Here is a 22,867-nt window from a genome sequence, read left to right on the forward strand (position 1 = left end):
GTGTCAAGTTGTGTATATATTATGCTGTCGAGATGAATTAGATAACCAACCTATATTTTCTACAACATAACACGTCAGGCCGAAATAAAACGTATTTCCTCTAATTACAAAAAATTGGTGGTATTTACAAGGTAGAGTTTGCACAGGGAGCGACAGATTGTTTTGTTTTCTTGATCGACGGAAGCGGCAGATAAGAGGGTTGGGACTAAATAAAAGGGACTAAAAATATGTATGGTTGTCTGGTCGTTAAACCAAACAGTAGAGTGGAGAAGAAAATTCCAAACGAATGAAAAAACTGAGGACGGCGCCGTCAAAGGCCAACAACACGCGTGACGCGAAGAGAAAAAGCCAATAAGTCCATGCCACCTTCCAATGTCCAACACACAACGACGACATCATCAGCAAAGCAAATATTCCCACTTTTCCCATTTCCAGAAGCACAAACAAAGACGCAACTTTTTTTAGAGAGAGAAACAGAGGAGAGAGAGTTTTTGAGAGAGAGAGAGAGAGAGGGTGTTTGGATAATTGGGTGACAGCAGCAACATGAACCAGAAGGCTAGCGTTTCAAAAGAGCTTAATGCCAAACACAGAAAGGTGTCTCTCTCCCTTCGTTTTTTTACTTTTGTAATATCAAGTTCTGTAATTTTCTCTACTTTTGGTTCAAAGATTTGATTTTCTCTATTATTTTTACTCAAGTTCTGTGAACTCCATTCCCGCAAGTCCTTATTATTGCGGGAATGGAGTTTTTGGCTTCGTTGGTTTGAGTTTTTAGCTCAGCATGAATTAACAGATATGTTCCAAGTTGGCTATGGCATAATACCTTGCAATCTTAGGCCTTGTTTGGTGTTAAGGATTAGATAGGATTGGATTGGACTGGATAGAGATAATTACTAAATTCAGTGTTTGTTTAATGAAAAAAAAAAGGATGTCGCTCCAAGTTTGCTTCTAGATGGAAAACTGTAATTGGGTTTATGTGCTTTAGTGATTCATGAACTTTTTCAGTGCTGCTTTTTTATTTTGGCTGATCAAACTGGGTTTTTGTAAGTCATGATTTTTATCGGTTTTGAAAATTTCTTCAAAACCCATCAACAATTTTATTTTTGATCATTGTCACCAACCGTTTAAGTTTATCTTGCGCTGCCGGTCTCAAACCATAGGAGGGCTTCAGGTAGTCAACAGTCAGGTACTCAATTTTTTCCACATCGAATCCTTATGATATTGTCACCGTCCCGTATTATTCTTAAAATACCCTAGAGTGATTCTTAATCTTATTTTGGTTACGACCCTGTCTACCTGAGCTAGAGTGGATGTTCATCTTATTACCTCTGATTTGGTTTGGTTTCATCTGCCTGTTTTTTTTGTAAGTAGATATTGGAGGGTCTTCTTAAACTACAAGATAACAGAGAATGCGCAGACTGCAAAACCAAGTACGTATATTGTGACGAACTATTGAGATTAATATTTTTTTTTTTTTTCATTAAATCATAGGCACACGATAGGTTGAATTGCAAACAGCAAGGGGAAGAAACCGACTAATGCAAGCTATTTAGTTTTAATACTGTATTTTGGTAAAGGATTATTTCATCCTTAACATCTTATATGAATGGGTAACTTGTTGTAATGTTACCTCATTTTTTTGTTGCAGAGCTCCACGATGGGCCAGCGTGAATCTTGGTATCTTCATATGCATGCAATGTTCAGGGATCCACAGGAGTCTTGGGGTACATATATCACAGGTATAATTTTCGGCTATGCAAACTTCGAATTCATTTTCCTGTTTGTATAGTGCTCAATTCCATATTTTCTGCGTTATGCTAACGAATTTCGGTTCAATTTTTCCTGCATTATTCTGATGATTTGGATGCTTTTGTAGGTGAGATCTGCCACTTTGGATACATGGCTCCCAGAGCAGGTTGCGTTTATCCAATGTAAGTACCAATGCTGTTTTACCAGCTTCTTATCATTCTGGTCGGAGTCGAGTTTGAAATAATGGTGCAAGTACTGAAATTCATTTTGGTTGCTAGCTATGGGAAACGATAAAGCGAATAGTTATTGGGAAGCCGAGTTGCCTCCTAAGTATGACAGAGTTGGAATCGAGAATTTCATTCGAGCAAAGTATGACTTCGTTTTTTCTTCGTTTAGATTCTTGGTATATGTATGATGCACTACTAGTTTTTCATTTTCGGTTCATATTTTGGGCTTAGGTGTTTGAGTGCTTATGTTCTCCATTAGGTATGAACACAAAAAATGGGTTCCTAGGGATGGAAAAGCGAAATCACCTGCGAGGGTGAGTGAGGCAATGACTTCCGTTTATAGAGCGAGACCTGAAACTAGTACTCAACATGTCCATTTGAAAAAGATGGAACAGTTTTCTGAGGAGCAGAAAGGTGGTCGTACACACAGTACAAATAACTTGACCACGCAGCAGGTAGATTTTATTCGGTTATTTCCCTCTCGATTGACAACTGATTCATATCATGCTGCTTCTTGTTTTAGTATATCTCTTGGTTCCTTTCTCTGTTGATGGTGTTGCTCTTGGTGGACAGATCAGTCATGATCCAAAACAACTAGAACTTGTGCAGAAACCAAAACAACAAGAACTTGTGCAGAAACCAAAACAACAAGAACTTGATCAGAAACCTAAACCACAAGAACTTGCACAGGAACCAAAACCAGTAGTCTTGAAAGTTGAACCAGCAAGTGAGGCAGGTAGTGTTAGGCCCGTTTCGGTACCAGTTAAAGTGGATTATGCTACTCATTTGTTCAATTTGCTATCCATGGAGGAAGCTATAGAAAATGACTCGGTGATACCTGCCAATACGAATACATTGGCTAGTAACCAGGGTATGTTTCTTTTATTTATCATCATGAGAGAACTGTTGCTTCATTATCTCGCGTTCCATCGATGAAAATCTCCAAATCGATTACATCTTACAAGTTTGGCTTTGGCCTTACCGCTGACCTCGTACCTCTTTAACATGCAGCAGTTGAAACAAAGTTGACAGAAGAGAAAAGTAAAAGGCCAGAATCATCCGAAAGCAAGATTCTACCAAAATATGGTGGTCTCGAGGATTTATTTGTACATCCAACCCCCGACACTCAACCGTTTTTAATGAAACCTCAGAATTATGTGCAGAATGACCTTATGAACTTATTCAAGAAGGTATATGTTGCAAAGTTCTTTAGCATGCCATATCTAACTATTGATACAGTGTTGTGATAGAATTTGATCTGTCGATGAACTATGTAGGTTTACGTTTAACAAATTTCATATTGGATTTTGGGCAGTCCAGCGTGGCTTCTCCATCCTCTGTGCATCAGCAGCAACTTGCAATGACATCCCAACAACAAGCATTACCCATGGCGACTGTGGTGAAATCTAGTGGATCCCATTCCGCTCCTGCATACATACAACCTGGCTCCCATTCTATCCAGCTCTTAGCTGCCCGAAATGGGCAAAGCATTGGTCGCCAAGTTCCTGGATACCTGGTACCTGTTCATCCACAACATTATCCTCAGGTTGTGCTTATGACAAAGCTTACAACTAGTGTTTTCCATTTGATGTTCCATCTCTTATCTTGTCATTGCTTTTCTTGCACCAGATTGGAAACAGCCATCATACACGTCCAGTAGGGAATACAGTTCCTTTCCAAACATCAAGGTACACATTATATATCAGTTCGACATGATCATGATAAATTCACCCTATACTATAATATAGGCCGGTATCTGAAACCATATGATTCGGACTGAAATATTTTTGAAAATAAAAAAAATGAAGAACATTGATTAACCATGTGATTTTTTTGTGAAACTTTTCTGTTGCAGCATGTACAGGACTAGGCCAGTAACTTCAATTAATGGTGTCACAAACATCAGAGCTAACGGATTTTCATCAGCGTCACCAATATCTTCTTTCCCTTCAACTAAGTCAGGAAGCGATTTTGATTTCTCATCATTAACTCAAGGATTGTTTACCAAACGGTGAGCAGTTGATCCTGCTGCGAGTAAAACGAGCCACTTTAATCAATAGTATTTTAGATGATTCCTTCATAAGATGTTGATTTCAATTGTATCAGAAGGCCTGTCTCAATAAATTTGGGTTCGTATTGCGTGGAATGAATTCACCTTCTTTTAGTTGCTTGTAATTAGGCCTTTTCATCTTTGTTAAATGACGAAAGCTAGGATTAAACGTGTTCATCCCAGCACACGAGGTCATGTTCATTCCCTTCCCCTTTATAGAGATCAAGATTGATTAAATACGATTCATATTTGTTTTATGATTCCTTTTAATTTGTGGTTTAGTTTTTTTTTTTTTTTTTTTTTTTCGCTCTAGGTTAGTTCTAATACCTCGTTAATTATTACTAGCTTTAGGGCTGGTTTATTTTTAAGTTTTCAAATTTCTAATAGAGTTGTTATTGGCACTATAGAAATGTCATCCCGCTTTCTTTTTAATTGGAATGTAAGGCTTTTTGGAATGCCAATAATAGTTCTCGTTTTCAGTTTGTTTGCGAGTTTTCATCGAGAAGAAAGAAAACTAATTTGGAAGCTGATTAGGAGTAACCTAATAGTAATCCTTGTCTAATTAGGAGAGTTTTATTTCCGTCTCCTGCATTGAGAGTGTATAACTTATCCTTGTACGATTACGTCTATTTGGCCTTTCTTGCTGTCCACGCTTTATGAATCTCTATATATAATATATTTACCTTCTCAATGCGACGAACAGATTCAAAGAGTACTCAGATTGAAATATTACGGTAAACCTGTTCTTGACATAATTTCAGAATATAGTTCCGGTATCGCCCTAGCTAATTACTATCAGACAATCAGTTCATCTTAGGTATCTCCAAGTCTTTCCTTCCCCATGGAGTATCAGCATAAAAAGAACGTCGTGAATATTGATGATCTCCCTAGGGACCTATTCGTTCGAATCCTTTCATGGCTCCCTTGCAACTTTGTTTTCCAATGCATGTGCGTGTCCAAGCGTTGGTTCGTGCTCCTCAATAGTTCGTATTTTGTTCGCCAGTTTTCACGTTTCCAAAGGGAATTAGAACAAAATCCCATCACGGGTAGTGTGTTGTTCTCTTGGTCTTCAATGTGTCGCTACAATCGTTGCCTATATCCCAAGCTCCCAAAATCTATAACACAGAGATTTTATACTAAGAGTTTCCTTCCGCGGCGTTCTGACGGTGTATTTTACAAATCACTGTTAGTGTCGATGTATAATGACTTAGCTTTGTGCAACAACGAAGCTGGGGAAAGTTATTACTATATCTGCAATACATACACCATGCAATGGGTTGCTCTTCCGCCATTGAAATTCGAATGGAGTAGAGATAGAGTAGGATTCATCTGCGATCCTTACCGGGAAGATGATAAAAATTTGGAACAAGATGGTTCTAGTAGTAGTAACGCTGAATATAGGTGCAGGGTTGTGCTAATTCATCACAAACACAATGCTCTTAAATTAAACATGGTGATGTTTTCTTCCGAGACTGGTGAATGGAGAGAGTTTGTTGTACCATGCCGACCAAAAACTCATTTGGTGTTCTGCGAGTCTTACATGAATTTGGCCCAGCCGGAAGGAGTTGCTTTCAAAGGAAAGTTGTATTGGTCGGGTAAAGCCGGGATTATGGAGTTGGATCCGTTGGCATACGACAGTAACAAAAACATTACTGGTAGTACTAGTAATGCTGATGTTTTCGATAAATGTCGCTTCATTAACATTGATCACGAGCATCAAGATGAATCGGATTACTCTAGATCTAGACGCTTATGTGTGCGGCGAGGCTGTTTGTGCCTCACAGATGTGGTCAATGGGAGTCGCGTTCATATTTGGGGGTTCGAAGGAGAGATTGAGGAAGGAAACTTTTGCTTGATATATAACGTTTCCTTGTCCCCAATGCTCGATGAATCTGGTCTTCGTCACTTGCACCGTGCTTCAACTAAACTGCTGCATTTGAACTCGTTTGATGAGGATATCGTGTATTTAGAAGCGGATAAATGCATCTTCATTTGCAACATTCGTACAGAGACGGTTTTGGCTAAGCATGAATCGGATGATAAAAAAATCCGTGCGTTCCCGTTTGTCCTCCCACGATGGCCGACACCACTTCCTAGCATAGCCACCATGCGTGCTTCCACAACAAGGAAGTCTAGAACTACTAAAGTTTGTAGCAGTGGCGTTTCTATGATTCATACTGCCAACCACACTTAGCCACCATGTGTCCTTCATGATATACATGATTAGAAGTCAGAACTTATTAGTTGTACATTATTATTATTATTTTTTTTTGTTGAATATAATCTAGATTTTCAGTTTTCTTTAGCAATGTGAGAAGAGATCAATGTAAAAATACTAATAAAGTTACCATGCTCATAGCCTCCTACAACCATACAAAAATAGATGATAGTTTTGTTCGCAAAAATAATTAAAATTAAAATAATGTCTCGCATCATACAATTTTCGTGAAAAAAACTGCTATTGTTAAATTTGAGCATTAAAAAACCTTTTCAAACTTGTCTTACTATTTATTGAGAAAGATTCTAATTTGATCGTATGATCGATGAGCCTCATGCGCAGTACATAAAAAAACGACCAATATGACCCATGAGCATATTCTTTCCATCTCTCTTCTCGTGGAGAAATTTTTAGTTGTAACGGAAATACGGATGATATATCACGTGTTTTTATTGTGACGGTCACACTGAAAAATCTCTCATTCTCGTGTGAGTATTGTTTGAGGTGTAGGGTTGAGTGATCCAATTCAGATTATAGAGAATGTACTGATATGCAACCATGAATATTCTGTAAACCGTAACAATGGAGGAAATTTACACTCAATAAATGGACGGTGTAAACGGTAAACTGTTGATCAGTAACGACTTTGGACTGAATACTTTGACTGGGAATCCTCGTACGTACGTAACCAAATCTCCTTCCCTTGTATTGCAGCTGCCCAATCAGCACACTCCCATTTGCTGGCTTTTCCCTCTCACCACCGCCCGCCGACGATCCCTATCCAATATTTTGCGGAGAGGGTGACAAATCACTGGCATGCAAAAGTGACCATGCATCTTTATGATTAATTTAATTTAATTTGATTAGCTACCTTCATTATCCTTATTCAAATTACTTTGGAAAATTAAGTAATTTAATTAACATGACAACGACTAGCACAATCCCATAACATGGTAACGGCCCTTTTGCACTTTTTTCTTGTCAATGGCCCCATGTCCACCCTTCGTTCACACTGGAGATAAATAATAAGTGGTATATTGTGTTTTCATTCTTAAAAGAGATTAGTTGGTGGTTTTTTTCATTGCATTCTATTTTTTTTAAGGAGTCGGAAGGACGCACATAGGTATTTTAACCTTCAATTGATCACTATTTTATGATTCACCGGTGCAGAATTCAAACTCAGAAAGTGGAGTGTGAAATACGAAACTAGCATTCGTAATATCCCATAAATTCTTAACCAAAAAAATATTCCCTTTATACTGGGGCACACGTTATCCATATCAAAATTTATGCATGTAGTTGGGGGCAGTTGGATAAGGTATAGATGGAAAAAAAGATGAACACGCGCATTGTAAAGTTTACGTTTGATTTCGTAGAAGTTGGCCATTTGGAGAAATCGCAGGCATGCAAAGATTTTGCAATTTGGACGATTAGGTCCACAGAAAAGTGCCGTGTATATAAGATTAAGGCCGACAGACTTACCTGAAACGAAGGCACCACGAACAAATTGACTTATCCTTCTTCTGTTTATCTGTATTTGTGTGTATGAACATATTTTTTTAGAAAATGAGAAGGACAGAGGGGGAGAGAGAGAGATGTGTATATATATATATATATATATATATAGAGAGAGAGAGAGAGAGAGAGAGAGAGAGAGAGAGAGAGAGAAAGAACATGGGGGAGTGGGGAGGTTTTTGTTTTTTTGTTTTTTTTTAATTTTAAATATTAGAGATATTTTAATATCATATGTAGGTGAGGTTTCAATAAAAAATAGTAAATTTAAACCTATGAAATTACATTATTACCCATCATTTTTTTTTTGTATGATAAAAGACTAAGCTGTCTTTTTACTTTCTTTTGATTGATAAAGAGAATTTCATTAATTAATAGAGATAATATACATGCATTGCTTAATTGACAAGGTAACTGTCATATATTTATTTATCAACTGTCTGTATTTGAACCGTATATTAACTACCTCCCAAGTCTCAACGAACAATAAAATGCCATTTAAGTCAATATTTGTCCCATTTGTTTCGTTTATCCGTTTTTTCCATGGATGGTCGGTTTGGCTCAAGGAAGCAGTCCACCCAACCATGCAAAAATGTAATCTCTTGACAGGTCGACAACATCCTCACACGCGTATATCCTATCAAAATGCAGTTTCTACCTCATTAAGTTAAAGGTATTGTCCATCCGTTCGAAGTCACGTTGGAGTCTCACTTTTTCTCATATAGCTTGTATTAAAAAAAAAAAAAAAATGCAGCCTAACTATATGAAAATTGACAGATATTAGGGTGGACATGGCTTCTCTGCCCTTCCACTTCTCATATACTCTCATCTCCTCCTATTTGTGCGGTCACGATTAAGCCACATCAACATTTTATATTACTATTGATTTTTTTCTTATTATCTCTATAAAAAAAATCAATATAAAATGTTGACATGGTTTAACCGTGACCTTACAAAATAAGAAGGGATAGAAGTGCATGGGAAGTGGGAGGGCAGAGAATCCGAGTCGTATTAGGGTAAGGTGGTTAATGGTTAGTTGTCATGACAGTATAATTAGGGTGAGGTGGTTAATTGTTAGTTGTCGGGACACTATAAGATACGTCCTTTACACTTAGACACTAAAATGTCAATCACTGTTACTAGTTTTTCTTATTTAGTAGGCCTATATATGTATAGGTCAAAGGAGCTTAACAGATTAGTATAACTCTTCACTTTGGTTCCTGAGATCATCAAATATTTTGGTTATTTCATGAAAAATCTTCATTAATACAACCAAAATGAAGAAAAAAAACCTCAAATTTGTCAAATCATTTTAACCTATTGTTTATTAAATTGAGGATATTTTTATTATTTTGATCCTTATTTAATAGAGATTTTTCACGAACTGACCAAAATGATTGATGGTGGAACTCATGACCACTTCTATGATTTCAAATCTCAAGAATTAAAATAAAAACTTATGTCAATCTTAGATATCATTTGGGTTAAAGTGCCTTATCTATCTATATATCCACGACCCCACTATATGGCTTGCAATTTACTTGGTATTTCGATGTGGACTTGCTTTTCATATTGTTAAATCTTGGTTATTTTCCACAAGTTCTAGATGATCTTTCATCATCTGGTCAGACAAATAAACCTACAGCATATTATTTGAGTTGACAAGCACCATCTATCTGTCCCTCTTTGTTTCGCTCATAATTATTGTATGTTAACTGCCAATTTTTCTACATGTTCATGATATTTGTAGTTTAGTCGGTCAAATATTTCTACACGTCCATGATAGCCTAAATATTTTGTTTGTTTAAAGGGAAGCTATTAACATCTTGCATGACATTGCCACATCCATCACGAAGCAAACATAAACTTTTCTGTGAATCAGCAGCACAAATCACCTAGTATATAATTTCATAAGTTATAATAAAGGGAAACGACATAATTAATATATTATATATTTAAAATAAGTAACGAAATACTAATTCGTGTGCTATTATTTTTAGTGGTATAGTAATATTACGCCACCGTATCCCAAATTCATAAAAAAAAAATTAAAAAAAATAGCTCATAAAGCAATGACCTATCTCATGGGACTTCGGAGGAGTTCCCTGGGTAGTCTGGTAGCTCTGGAAGGAGGCAACTAACGATGCATCTTTATCAATCAATTACCTTATCCTCTATTTATTTAATTTCTTCTGCAATTAACTAATTTTTGAGAGCGACTAGTTACAATTTCATACCATGACATGCACCTGTCTATACAAAAGAACACAAATTAAAGACGCAATTAGTCCGCCCTTGGTTCAGATTTCACACACACTAGTTGATATAAATTTGGTGGTTCCTTGGATTATTATTAGAATTGCAAGTCTTGATGTAACAAAAATGTTGCGTTTTCGTGACCAAAAGGTCACGGGTTCAAGTCATGGAAACAGACTTCTTGCAAAGCAAGAGTAAGGTTGCATGCAATAGATGTTTCCTCCAACCCTTACAAAGCGGAAGCCTTGTTAGCTTAGAGTCGCTTTTTTTTATGTCACTTGAGAGCTTTTTGAGTTTAATAATATACGTAATCTTACTAACTCACATGTCATAATATAAGTAAAGATTTTTGCTTTGCAATTTGGGTGAGTTCAGGTCGACAAAAAAGTGTCACGACCAGAAGTTCAACTGAAACTAAAGCACACCGACCTGTTGAGATTGACCGTCTGTTTCTCTCCAAATATATACATCGATCGCTTAATTGACAATTTAACTTCCCTATATAATTACCAAGTAATTACCTGTAGTTTAACGTCCAAAATACTAACTACATCTAAGTGAACAAATGACTAATCTTCAGTTTGCCCATTTGTTTATCTGTTAATTATTCTTCAGTAGTCTTCCTGAAACTTCCCCGTTTGTTTCGGTAGTCCGTTTTTCACCGATGGTCGATTAGGAATTGTGTTAGTATTATTACAAATGCTATATGGGCCATGTTAAGTGTGGATATTATTATTTAAATTTGAAATAATAGATAATATTGATCTTCTTCGAGACTTCAAATATTTGTAGGTCATCTTTCATGAATGCATCGTATGGTCACTCGTCAGATGTCTCTACACAAATAATCATATATTTAGTTGAGTTGACAAGCACCAACCATCTCAATGCCCCTCTTTGCTTCTGTGTCAAATTATTAATTAACTGTCATTTTCAGGGAAAACTTACTTGCACTCCCAGATTTTACCAAGACGTTCAACGTCAATGGTATAATGTTATGTAGGAAAGATATATAAAACGTATGGCACAATATCATAAGCACTGCGGTCGGCATTCTGAGAGTGTAGGAAAGTTTCTCTCGTTATTTTCTTCTCCTAAACGAATGTTAACAAGTGCACACATATATACATGGGAATGGATCTGTGACATAACTTTTTTAACACAATTTTTAACAGATGGTTTTATAGGGCTCACTTCGTAATATATTTCAACAATCTAAATCATCTATCTTTAAGGTCTTCTATCAAGGATCATGTCTACCAAAAGTCACTCAAATCTAAAATCATATGAAAGTTGGATTAAGGGTTTAAGGTTTATTTGTAAATCGTATTGTTTATTTTCTTCACTACAAATGAATGTTTTAATGGTTTTGAATTTGTCTAATTTTTTCAATGATGATCTACGAATGACGTTTGTTAAAGATAAATAGTTCGGATAGTTAACATACATTACGGAATGAACCCTGCAAAAATTTGTAAAAGTTGGTGCCACGTAACCGTCCCATATAAATATACACGCCATGAGACAAATTAAGTTCATCTCCAAGGATCAAGACTATAAATTTTCACTTGTCATACTACGGTTTGTTATCAAACTTAATGTTTTTTTTTCATTGTGCAAACTGTGGTGTGGAAAATACTTTCAATTTTTATTTTGCTGGATTTAGGGGTATACGTACATTTGTTGAATCAGTAAACAAATATTTAGGTATGTAATCATCCTTTTGCGTGTGATTAGTCGATTAGATGGTTAAGATTAGTCAACATTATTCTAATCAAGTTGACTTAAACAAATAAATATTCTTATAATCTTTCAGCCGCAGGATCCAGTGCCATAAGATCAAGGTTACGTGGTCGGTTTAGAGGTACACTTTGCGATGTACAAAACACGCGGTGGCCGTCACTGGCCAGCTGCTAGGGAGGAGCGTCTCCGCCCCCTTGGACCAGTGACTCATGTTTATGACTCTTCGGTGTAACAAGAACACGGCTCGATAAATTAAGTGTAATAACACAACTATTTGAGAATTTTTTTCAAGTTTACAACTTATTGTATTTTGGGATAATTTGATATAGATCCAATTTTGTGAGCCATTACTATAATTAGTCCACTGCATTGAAATAGGTCCAATAATTGATATTCCACGTAAGCTTATTTATAATTTGTACCATATTTATCCCTTAGACTTATAAATTGTAGTAAATATTCAAAATTTCTTAATTATATGATTATTTGTGGTTTAACTAATCCCTTAATTGTAGGATTAGTTATAGCAATAAAATCTCAACCCCCAGTCTGTTTTATCCCTCCTTTTTTTTTTCCTTCTTCTAAACAATTCCCTTTGTTAGATCATGGAATCAATCATCCTCTTCTCTCATCTTTCATGGGTGATATTTTGTGTTCCTCCCTCCAAATTCCTTCATGACAATTTCAGTTTTTACATAGCTTTCACAATTTTTTTACATATTCGTTCGGCAATACAGTATCAATTGCAAGCAATAATACAGTATCATGCATTTATATTTGCTCTATTATATTTTTGTGCGTATCATAAAGGTAAACTGAAACTTAGTATTTGTTCCTTTTTTTTGTTTAGCATTTGTTCCTTTAATGGAGGTATATTATATCATATTTCTATTCTAATGTTCTGCCATGGAGGTTCAGCATTTTTCTTCCTATACAATAGGTAGTTTATTTTTATTTTGTTGGTAGATTATATCTATTTTGTAGGTATAAAGCATTTTTCTTCCTATACAATAGGTAGTTTATTTTTGTTTTGCAGCAGATTACATATGTTTTGTTGGTATAAAGTATTTTTCTTCCTATACAATAGGTAGTTACTAAATTATATCGGTTTTGTAGGTAAACATCATTAGGTGGTTACTAGATAATATTTTAGTTAGTATTTAAATATTCAAAATTAAAAACTGAATAAATGATACAAAAATTAAAGAATTTAAATATTTTTATCTAAAAGGGTAAAATTGGTATAAAAATATGTAATTAGATAACTGGACTTAGTTAAAAAACTACCCATGTTTTTGGACTTAGATTGAAAAGCCCCTTGTATTTTTACACCTAATGTGTCGGGGCCGTGTTCCTGACACTATGAAACCTTTTTTTCATGATCATGATATTACTACGTCAAAAACTATCTTAGTACTACGGTCTAATAGTATTCATTTTCACTTGTAAGTGAAAGATTTTAGAAACATTATATCATTTGTTTAAGAAAAAAAAATTCAAAATAATGCTCACGATCTTAATATTCTCCTGAAGTAACGGTCAAATAATGCCCCCAAGATTTCAAAATAATGCCTTCAAGAACTAATTCGAACTAATGCTTTCTATACTTTTTGATAAATAATAATACTACTAAACTTTTCTATCACCTAAAGCCGACAGTCCTCTTTACCTTGATCCAAAAAAAAAACAAGGTGACCCCATTTACAAATGAATATTGGTCTAAACAAACAAAAGAGCTGAAAAGGTCATTTTCTTCAAACGTTAGGCTATTGCTCTTCAGGAGAAATTTTTAGTTGTGACGGGAATACGGATGATACATCATTTGTTTTTATGCAAGTGGTGGAAATTTTTAATTTTTAAGTTATTAACCTTTTAACACACATAACCCACTATTTATATAAGGACATGTAATGTACCATCTCGTGTGACGATCATACTAAAAAATCTCTAGTTGTTCAAATGTTAACGCATCTGAGGTGGATTTGAAGAACGTTGAAGAGTTGTTGAAAGAGGGAATTAGTGGTTTGTGTTACCCATATTTAGGGAAAACTTGTCATTGAAGAAAAATAAAGAGTATATTAGATTTGTGTTACCCATATTTAGGGAAAACTTGTCATTGAAGAAAAATAAAGAGTATATTAGATTTTTCTCAGCGCAACCTGTATTTAAGAAAGATAAACCATCATGTACAACGACCGAACATAAAAATCATAAAAGAAAAGAAAATTAGAAAGAAAAAGATAAGTGGTTGAGTTTAGTGTGAAATGGAAAATAAACACTATTTCACCGCTTAATGTCACTTGTCAATGTGTTGCCAACTTGCCAAATTGCCATCCTGCCATGCCCACGCTTAATTAAGAAGTGGTGACTCCATGCCCACGCATGTTTAAACTTAAACCTATAAATATTGGGTCGTGATTTCCACATATATTTTTTACTTTTCAAATATTCCTTTTAGGTCATTGGATTAAATAAGTTGAAGAAGATTAAAGGACGAAAATTAATAGTAAATATATAAAAAGTAAAAATGAATGTGTGGATAACACTACTATAAATATATACAGCTCATCACTTCATATCTGGATCATGATTAAATATGGGTCGCTACGTGGATATTCTCTCTGACAAGAGTGGGCCATCCTCACTCACCGAGACAATAATCCACCGTCGATCACTCCTCCTCTGAATCCGACGGCTCAAGTCCCATCACAAAAACGCGTCCCACACTCTCCTTCTCTATATATTCCCCATGCAATTACGTTTCTCTCAAACGACCACCGCTCAGTGCTCACATCTCCAATTCCCAGTTTCCCACTCACTCTCTGTCTTAAACACTCACCCCCGCAATCACCGTAATCAATTAAAATCAAACTTGATTAAGATCTTAATTAACCAAAAAATGTCTTGGTTAGCTTCTCTAAAGATTGTTCTAATCTCGAGTGGCGTCGTGGCGTTGGCTCTGGCCATGAAGCTCTTTGTTCCGATGGCGACGGAGTTCGTAGCATCTCACGTGCCGGTCATGTGCTCCTCCTTCCTATCCTTGTTCCGTCCTCCGTACCTCTACGTCCTCATCAACTGCATCATCATCACCATCGCCGCTTCCTCCAGGTTCCAAGGCAGGTCGCCTCAGCCGAAGCTTCAACCGGAGTCGGAGGCGAGCGTTTCAGAACCTCCGGCGGTTTACGAGCCGGTGTATAGAGAGCCGGAGGTTGTTCATGAGCTGAAGTCTGCGGTTGTGATCAAACCGGAGTCGGAGGCGGTTTACGAACCGAGGTATCGAGAGCCTGAGGTTGTTTCTAAGCTGACACCGGAGTCGGAAGCGGTTTCCGAACCGAGGTATCGAGAGCCTGAGGTTGTTCATGAGCTGACACCGGAGTCGGAGGTGGTTTCCGAACCGAGGTATCGAGAGCCCGAGGTAGTTTATGAGCTGACGTCTGCGGTTGTGATCAATGGGTATGTAGAAGAAGCAGAGCCTGAGGCGGCTGAGATTGAAGATGGTCGTGAATACGAAGACAAGCTTGTGATCTTGCCGCCGAAGAGTATGGTGGAGTCCGATGCGATTGCTTTGCCGGTGGAAAAACCTCCAGTTTCGGCGAGATTCAGTCACCGGAAACCGGCTAGGTCTATTCCTGAAGGTATTTTCATTTTCATTTTCGTAACCCTAGTTTCATTTTAAATAGTTTAATCGTAATTACTGTTTGTTTGAGATTGTTTTAATAAGAAGCACTTTTGCAGACCAAATTTTTTATTAAAAATTAAAAATACAAGAAGTATTTTCAGTTATTTAAAAATATTTTTGCCATTTTGAGAGCATTCTTTCTCACTTTCGAAAGATGCATGCTTTTTAAAACGAGTAATGTTATTTATACCACAATTTTGTACCATATTTTTGTACCACCTTAAGTAGCATTTGATGTGGCTGTCCACATCATTTGAATTAATCTGATTTTTAAATTTAGTTCATTATTCAATAAATTAATAATTAAAAAAAATTAGTTAATTAAATGATGATTTAGTATAAAGGAATCTTTCTCCCTCATTTCCTTAGGTTTTGCAAATTTTTCAAATGATGTGGTTGTTCACATCAGATGCCACTAAGGTGGTATAGAAATGTAGTATAAAAATATGGTATAAATAATATTACTCTTTTAAAATCCAAAAGTGCTTGTAATAATTTCTAATAAAACATTTTTTTAACGCTTTTAGTTATCTGAAAACATTTTAAAATATTTAAAAACATTTTCAACCATTTAAAAAACATTTTCGAACATTTGTTACCAGTAAATCATGTAACGGCATAGAAGTTTGAAAACAAAGCAGAGTTCAAATGTGGTGTGCACATGTCTGTATCACACACGGTGTTGCGTATGTCTAATAAGCCCTTTTATAAATGCTACGTTGAAATGTAAAAGATCTCTAGCTCAAAGGTTTAAGGTGGACATTTCACTGACGTATTTTACCGCGAAATTTAACAGGTGGGAAGCCGTTGAGGGTGGCGAAGCCGAAACGGAACGACACGCTGGAGAACACGTGGAAGGCGATAACGGAAGGTCGGTCGATGCCGTTGAGCAGGCACACGAAGAAGTCCGAGACGCTGCCGAATCACGGCCGTCAGTTAAAAGTTGACTTGACGTCGGCAGTGGACACGTCAGTGATGGTGAAGGCAGAGACGTTTAAGGAACCAACCAACCAAAGCCTGACAGCTGTCACCGCCGGGGATGGAAGTGGAGGGAGGCTGAGGAAAGAGCCGTCGCTGAGTCAGGACGAGTTGAACCGCCAAGTGGAAGCGTTCATAAACAAGTTCAATGAGGAAATGAGGATGCAGAGACAACAGTCTTTGGATCAGTACAAGAAGATGGTCAACGGTGGAAGCCATTGATACACATATTTGGTCAAAGGTTTTTTTCATCTAATTTAATAGATTTTATTTTTAATATTTCATTTGAATTAATTTTAACCAGAAAAAAAAGGAAAAAAAGATAACAAAATTACAATTAGGGTTTATGAGGAAATATATGTTGGTCTGTAAAGCAAAAATCCTTTTTTTATCTTGTTATTTCTTTTTTGTTCTTTTGACGGTAAAGGAAGGTAAGAAATTTTAGAACAATGGTCATTTCGATGTAAGTCTTTTGTTATATCATTATTTTCGTAGATGCTCAGAAATATCAAATATTTCAAATTTTATAATCGTTAGGTCTTTGGTCTAATGTAAATAAAACTCTACTGTAGTTTTTGAAAAAGATGATTTAGATGAAATGCACGGCAAATGATGCATAATATCTTAGCCAACTGGCGTAACCACGACTATTAGTACCCCGACAGTTGTAAAAACCCTACTCATGTAGGTGGACCATGTCATTATCACCTAACTTAATTATTTTAGCAGAGTTTATAATCTTTATGTTACCTGATGAAGACCCAGTCCATAACTATAATTAGTGAGTGCTCAAGGCTTTCCATCTGTCCATGGTCTTAATTATTTAAAAGGAAAACTAATGAAAAAGATCTGAAAATTTTGAGTTTTAACGATAAAGACAAAATAAAATGTAAAATAAATAGTACCAGAATTAACTTTTTAATGTAAAAATGTGATTTTTCGTTAAAATAAATAGTACCGAAATCTTTTCGTTAAAATTCCCTTACTTAGACCCTAACCTAAAAGTTATCCAAAGTCCAAAATCCAAATTATATAAGATTACCCGTGTAAACTCTTGATTTGATGGCTTGTATTCATAGACAACGATGGAGACGTACTTTAATCTTTGAGATAGAAATGATTAAGAAGAAAAATATTCAAGATTCAATGCCTCATTTTTCAACAGCTCACCTAATCTGCCGACACCCGCATAGTATCAGGCTCACCTGGCTGGGGCCAGATGGGGTTGGCCTGATGTAATCCGGGTGTCGGATCCTAGAATTTCTCTGGATGTAAAATCATGCAGACGCAAGTTATGAGAAAGTTACGTTAACGAGAATCGAACCGGAGAGTTTCTTAATTGATATAGCAGCCTTTTCAGTCACCAACTCGGGCCGTACTCCGGGACATCAAAAGATCAAGAGAACGTACGGTTGTGTTAAATACTTTTGTCAAGCTAACCACTTTCGACAGATGCTTAAAATATACAGGTTCAAGTACAATGGCAAAGGGGACAAAAATAAACCTGAATACGGTGTTAGTGAACATACGCGTCAAAATTGCTCGTAAATCAGGCGCCTCGTTTTAGCCTTTTTATTCTCTCAAGGGCACCAAGGCGGCTGCCATCGTCCTTAGTATCAGCATCTCCGCCCTCATCTTTTTCGGCCTCCTTTCTCTTGTTAGCCAACTCTCCAAAAACAGCATCCGGGACCTCCTTCTGTGCAATTTGAATTTCAACCCTTTCGTCGTCTTCTGAATCATTTTCTTCTGGTAGCTCAATGTCTTCAGGATTTGAGGTAACTTTGATCCCTCCGTCAGTCTGTTGAATTGCTCCAGCACTCACAAAGCCTATTCTACTATCTTTAGTGGTTGTATCGTTGGCCACAGGTGCCAACTGCCTCTCTAGAGCAGCCATTTCATCTTCGGGGACTCCTGCCTGTTTCAACTTGTCTTTTGCCTCGTCCATGTTCAGCCTCTGATCCTTTTGCATCATGTACTCAGGTAGAATAAAGTGCGTCTGGTAGAACGATAAAAATGAGAATTAAACGAAGCAATTCAGGAACCCTTTCTCTGAGACCCTAATAAAACATTTACCTAAATTGCTGGAGAAAAAAAAAATTGAAAGTAATAAACATTTTAGATAAAACCAGATATAGAACTAATGAACTTACCTGGCTATAGCTTGCAGAAACACTTCGTTTAATTCGAAGCATCTCCCGGAAGGTATCTTCATTTCCGTGTTGCACTTCAAACTCATGCCATTTGCTCCAGAAATCCACATCAGATCGTGGATCTGAAAACTGTGACGCAAATGTATACACTCCCCGAGCACGATCAATTTCTCCCAAGCTCTTCTCAAGCTCAGCAAACTTTAAACACATTGTCTTCACATCTTTGTCCGGAAGACCAGAATCTATGGCCTGCTGGTATATATCCCTTGTTTTTGGGACGCCAAATATCTCTGTGGCACGGGCAATATAGATTTCATACATGCCCAGTTTCTCATGGTTTGGAACAGCCTTAGTTGCTTCATCATAGACTTTCATCGCTCGCTTTGATAGGCCATAATCCTCCTCCAGCTTTGCATATTGAAGATACAAAGGTTTCTTCGCATCAGCAGGGGCCTGATATACCATGTTAAGGTTAGTATCAGATAAAATAATAACATAAAAGGGCAACATTCTAGCATATTGAAGAACTCAAACCTGAAATGATTTCAAAAAATAGAAAGTCCACACAAATTCTAATACACACAGAGTGGGTGATAAGCAGAACACCAGTAAACTAGAAGGGGAACTATTGAAACGAAAAACATATAGGCTCTGTGCAATCAACTGTGAGAAACTTTGGACAGCTGGACCAAGAGAACGTCCTTGCACACTTCAATAGCAAATTGGCTTATAATATTCATGTGATTATTCCATTCACTCGATGACAGAGTGCACATATATAATCACAGTAAGTATGAAGACACCAAGATGAAGCCCCCATATATAAAGGTACATGTATATGTCTATGTATAAATTAACATAAAAATTAAAATAAAAATAAAAACCTTAACTATAAGCCAATAGTTTGTCGACTTTCACTTTATACATGGATAGTATGACTGTGACACAAGAATGATATGATAAGACAGAATCTAAAAAAATGAACCGTATGATTGCTAATCAGATATGAACAAAATCGTTAACTTAACCAACGTAAAAAATGTTGAAAATCAATGCTAAATAAAAAATTTAGTGCTTTAGAAAAACCAGTGACTTATTATATCCAGACTCAAGTCTAAAGGGACAGAATGCTAGTACCGCTTGAACAGCCTCCTCAAATAGCTCTCTTGCGCGCTCAAGTTCTTTCTTCCCATATCTCTTTACAAACCTAGAGAGATATGTAACCCATATGTCTTTGACATGTGGATACTTGAATATTTTAGTACCTTTTTGATACACCTTGAACGCATCTTCAAAGTATTTATGCTCCTGTGCAATCAAATTCTAAACATAAGATACTTACAAGTGAATGTTCCAAGAAAAGAGCAACGGGAGGAATGCCATACCTCAAGAAGCGATGCATAATTGATTATGATCTGCGGTGTGGCTATTTTCAAATCCAATATTCTCTCGTAAACAGCTCGAGTGGACTCTAATTTACCCAGGCTCTCCTCCAAGTCCACATAAAAAGCCCAAATCCTCAAGCATTTATGCAGCTTCATCTGAACCGGTGCATTCCCATCAGCAGCCACTGCAACAGCATAAGCCAAAGTCCCAAAGTTTAATTATAGCTCCCACAAAATCCATATACCTAACCTAACCATTTAACTTCTTTTTCTTTTCAACGGTTAAAATAAAATAGTGCAAACACAACTCGATGGGGGCTCTAACAAACCCAAAGACTAGTGCAAACACAGAATCAACCAAAAACACAGTGCCTGTCAAAAAGCGCAATAAGAATGGAAAAGGAAGTAAACAAGAATATGGAAACCAAATATGGGAAACAGACACATTTCTTTTAACCAGTTCAAATGCTTAAATTTAGTAAAATCACCATTATATTACCATTAAGAAGGCCCTTGGAAGTCCAGCAGAATTATAGATCTCAAAGACAGTATTTGGAATAAGAATAATAGAGACAAGGCCAAACAATTCAAAGCAAATCAAGGTGATTTTCAAACTGAAAAAAATTTCAGGTTCCAAAGTAAATACAAAAGCAAGCAGCATGAGAATACAAGGCCAAACAATTCAAAGCAAATCAAGGTGATATTCAAATTGGAAAGAAAATTTCTCGTTCCAAAGTAAATACAAAAGCAAGCAGCATAAAAATTACAGGGAAGATACCAGGTGCAAGATATTTCAGGAAATATATCTACGTTTGAGATTATTGAAACATAATAATAACTGTATAAAAAGCTCTGTAAAGTTTTTATTTGAACTTCCAACACATACAAAACTACAAAACAAACCAATGAAGGATGAAAATTACCTCTTCGTTTCACCTCAACAGATGGCTCTGCAGTAGCCCGCCTCATCAGTTCCAGTGCTCCTTTGAAATTCTTATGCCTCAATTCCATTTCTGCCCACTCACACCACAGACTAGCCAAATTATCCACGGTCTTGTAATTCACCTGCACTGCTTTATCAAAAATCACTCTGGCATTGACAATATCATTGTAGTTCTCGTACAACTTAGCAAAAGCAACCCACAAAGTGTGAGGCTTCCCAACCGCTTTCATTGGATCAATTGTCCTCACTGCCTCAGTGTAAGTAAGTATCTGCTTGGTGGGATTGCCCTCATAGAGCTTCACTCTTCGGTGCCACTGCTCTACATTATGAGGATTTTGTCGTAAAAGAACACTATTTGCTAGTACAGGTCTTCTATCCATGAGATGGTCCAATCGAGCTAATCTCAAATCTATATCCTTATCATCATGTAACCAAAACCCATCAAGCATTTTCTTCTCAAGCTCAACCACAGACAAGTTAATATCCAATCGAAGATCTTCTTCCTCCTCATTTCCATCCTCCGCAACCCCATTCTCTTTGTCCTCCTCATCATCACTCAAATCAGCAGTTTCCATCTTATGGGCAAGCACAATCTCTTCAAAATGAGCATACGAATCAAAAATCACACTAAAATCTCTCACCGTTACCACAGTTGTCATACCCTCCTCAAATATATCCCTCGCCTTCTCATGCAAATTCCTTCTAATGTAATAGTCCGCAAGAGAGGTCCACAACCGCCCCACCTCATCTGTAAACTTCCTAATCCCACCTCTAATTATAGCATCCACATTGAGGCCCGAAACCTCGGTGGCATGCTTAGTAAGCAAATCACACAATTCTAGCCACAGCCTATGTTTCGTCTTCCCCTTTATTGAGTAAAACTTATCATCATTCAACACAGCAGCCAGCCTCTCGGCAGCCTCTTGCCAAAGACTAGAATTAATCAAGAACTCGATGAAATCTTCAATATGTGTAGGGTCATATTTCAAATACCTACGATAAACCCGAAGCGAGGTCTCGATTGGGATGCCCTTTTGGCTCACGAACACGAGGTAGGGCTCCCAAATGCGATCGTGCTGCGTCACGGGAAGAGCACACAGCGCTCTGTCAAAGGTCCGGCGAGTCTTGGTGACCAATTTCTGCTCCGTCAAAGTCTGCAAGTACATAATCCAAATCCTGGGCATCTTGTGCATCGTCACTAGGGCTCGTTCAAACGTGTTGACTAGTGTTTCATACTGCGAGTGAGTGATGGGCAAGTTCCTTACAAGCTCGAGTCTTTCGCGGAGGTAAGCGTACCAGAGCTTGTAGCTTCCGGGCAGAGCCTTGAGGGCTCGCTCGTAGATTATGAAGCGCTTCTTGAACGGAGATTCGGCTCGAGCGATTAGGTAGCGCCACCATAGCTTGAGGCTGAATGGGTTGCGGAGAAGCTCCTCTTCGTAGAGCAGGTCGTCTTGCGATGGGTATAGCTCCTGAGAGATCGCCATGGGAGAGTGAATCTGCAGGGACAGGAGTTGGTAGTGCCTGAAAAAACCCTAAACCCTATAGAGACAATTAGGCGAAGTTTGAAGTTTTGAGGATTTTGAAGTTTCAATGCAGCATAGTCTGGGATTTTGGGGGTTGAAGAAACCCTAAATTTATCAAATCATACAGAACAGAGAGAGAGAGAGAGAGAGGGCGGATAGAAAATTGAACAGATCGAAATCTGTTTAACCGGGAATTGGAATTTGTTTTCGGGCTAGTTTAGATGTATGTTAAAATGGATGAAGTGTTTTAAAAGTGGTATTTTTGAATTTTAAAAGTATTTTAAGTGTTATTTTAGAATCTATTTATATTTTTATGATTGATTCTAAAAACATTTTCATCAAAAATACTTTTAGTTATATTCAAATGAGCCTTGTTTGATTTAAGTGTTTTTGGGCTCAAGCCCATTAAAAGCTCTCGCCCAATTGTATGCCGGGCCCTTAATACAAGGCCGTGAAA

General features: G+C 37.0%; 3 protein-coding genes across 4 annotated transcripts; 2 read left to right on the forward strand and 1 right to left on the reverse strand.

The window, feature by feature from the left end:
* Positions 1-370: 370 nt before the first annotated feature.
* Positions 371-4,280, forward strand: LOC103965644 (ADP-ribosylation factor GTPase-activating protein AGD5). 2 transcript variants are annotated; one of them, XM_009378744.3, is made up of 11 exons: positions 371-594; positions 1,369-1,427; positions 1,646-1,736; positions 1,874-1,928; positions 2,025-2,115; positions 2,233-2,428; positions 2,547-2,844; positions 2,985-3,163; positions 3,289-3,519; positions 3,603-3,661; positions 3,829-4,280. In XM_009378744.3, exons 1-11 carry the CDS (start codon positions 544-546, stop codon positions 3,986-3,988), a joined length of 1,470 nt encoding a protein of 489 aa, XP_009377019.2. In that variant the 5' UTR covers positions 371-543; the 3' UTR covers positions 3,989-4,280. The 2 variants fall into 2 exon arrangements, with proteins under 2 accessions (XP_009377019.2, XP_009377078.2); XM_009378803.3 differs by having other exon boundaries at positions 2,988-3,163.
* A 10,226-nt stretch (positions 4,281-14,506) lies between these two features.
* On the forward strand, positions 14,507-16,939 carry LOC103965551 (cytadherence high molecular weight protein 1). Its single transcript, XM_018652210.2, has 2 exons — positions 14,507-15,387; positions 16,228-16,939. The coding sequence occupies exons 1-2, from the start codon at positions 14,652-14,654 to the stop codon at positions 16,629-16,631; spliced, it is 1,140 nt and encodes a 379-aa protein (XP_018507726.2). The 5' UTR covers positions 14,507-14,651; the 3' UTR covers positions 16,632-16,939.
* A 778-nt stretch (positions 16,940-17,717) lies between these two features.
* Positions 17,718-22,639, reverse strand: LOC103965461 (pre-mRNA-splicing factor SYF1). The gene is made up of 5 exons (XM_009378557.3): positions 20,868-22,639; positions 19,945-20,129; positions 19,697-19,867; positions 18,560-19,012; positions 17,718-18,405 (listed from the first exon to the last, which is right to left on the reverse strand). Exons 1-5 carry the CDS (start codon positions 22,369-22,371, stop codon positions 17,959-17,961), a joined length of 2,760 nt encoding a protein of 919 aa, XP_009376832.2. The 5' UTR covers positions 22,372-22,639; the 3' UTR covers positions 17,718-17,958.
* Between the last annotated feature and the right edge of the window lie 228 nt (positions 22,640-22,867).

Source organism: the organism of the source record quoted next, unplaced genomic scaffold (assembly GCF_019419815.1).
Source record: "Pyrus x bretschneideri cultivar Hongxiangsu unplaced genomic scaffold, Pyrus_bretschneideri_v1 Contig19, whole genome shotgun sequence".
NCBI classification, from domain to species: Eukaryota; Viridiplantae; Streptophyta; class Magnoliopsida; order Rosales; family Rosaceae; genus Pyrus; species Pyrus x bretschneideri.

Coding starts and splice junctions, on each gene's coding strand:
- LOC103965644 (XM_009378744.3), top strand. CDS start 544: ATGAACCAGAAGGCTAGCGTTTCAAAAGAGCTTAATGCCAAACACAGA. Junction 1,428..1,645: donor TGCGCAGACTGCAAAACCAA/GTACGTATATTG, acceptor TTTTTGTTGCAG/AGCTCCACGATGGGCCAGCG. Junction 2,116..2,232: donor GAGAATTTCATTCGAGCAAA/GTATGACTTCGT, acceptor GTTCTCCATTAG/GTATGAACACAAAAAATGGG.
- LOC103965551 (XM_018652210.2), top strand. CDS start 14,652: ATGTCTTGGTTAGCTTCTCTAAAGATTGTTCTAATCTCGAGTGGCGTC. Junction 15,388..16,227: donor GGCTAGGTCTATTCCTGAAG/GTATTTTCATTT, acceptor GAAATTTAACAG/GTGGGAAGCCGTTGAGGGTG.
- LOC103965461 (XM_009378557.3), bottom strand. CDS start 22,371: ATGGCGATCTCTCAGGAGCTATACCCATCGCAAGACGACCTGCTCTAC. Junction 20,130..20,867: donor TGTTGAGGTGAAACGAAGAG/GTAATTTTCATC, acceptor ATGCTGTTGCAG/TGGCTGCTGATGGGAATGCA. Junction 18,406..18,559: donor TTTCTGCAAGCTATAGCCAG/GTAAGTTCATTA, acceptor TCGTTCTACCAG/ACGCACTTTATTCTACCTGA.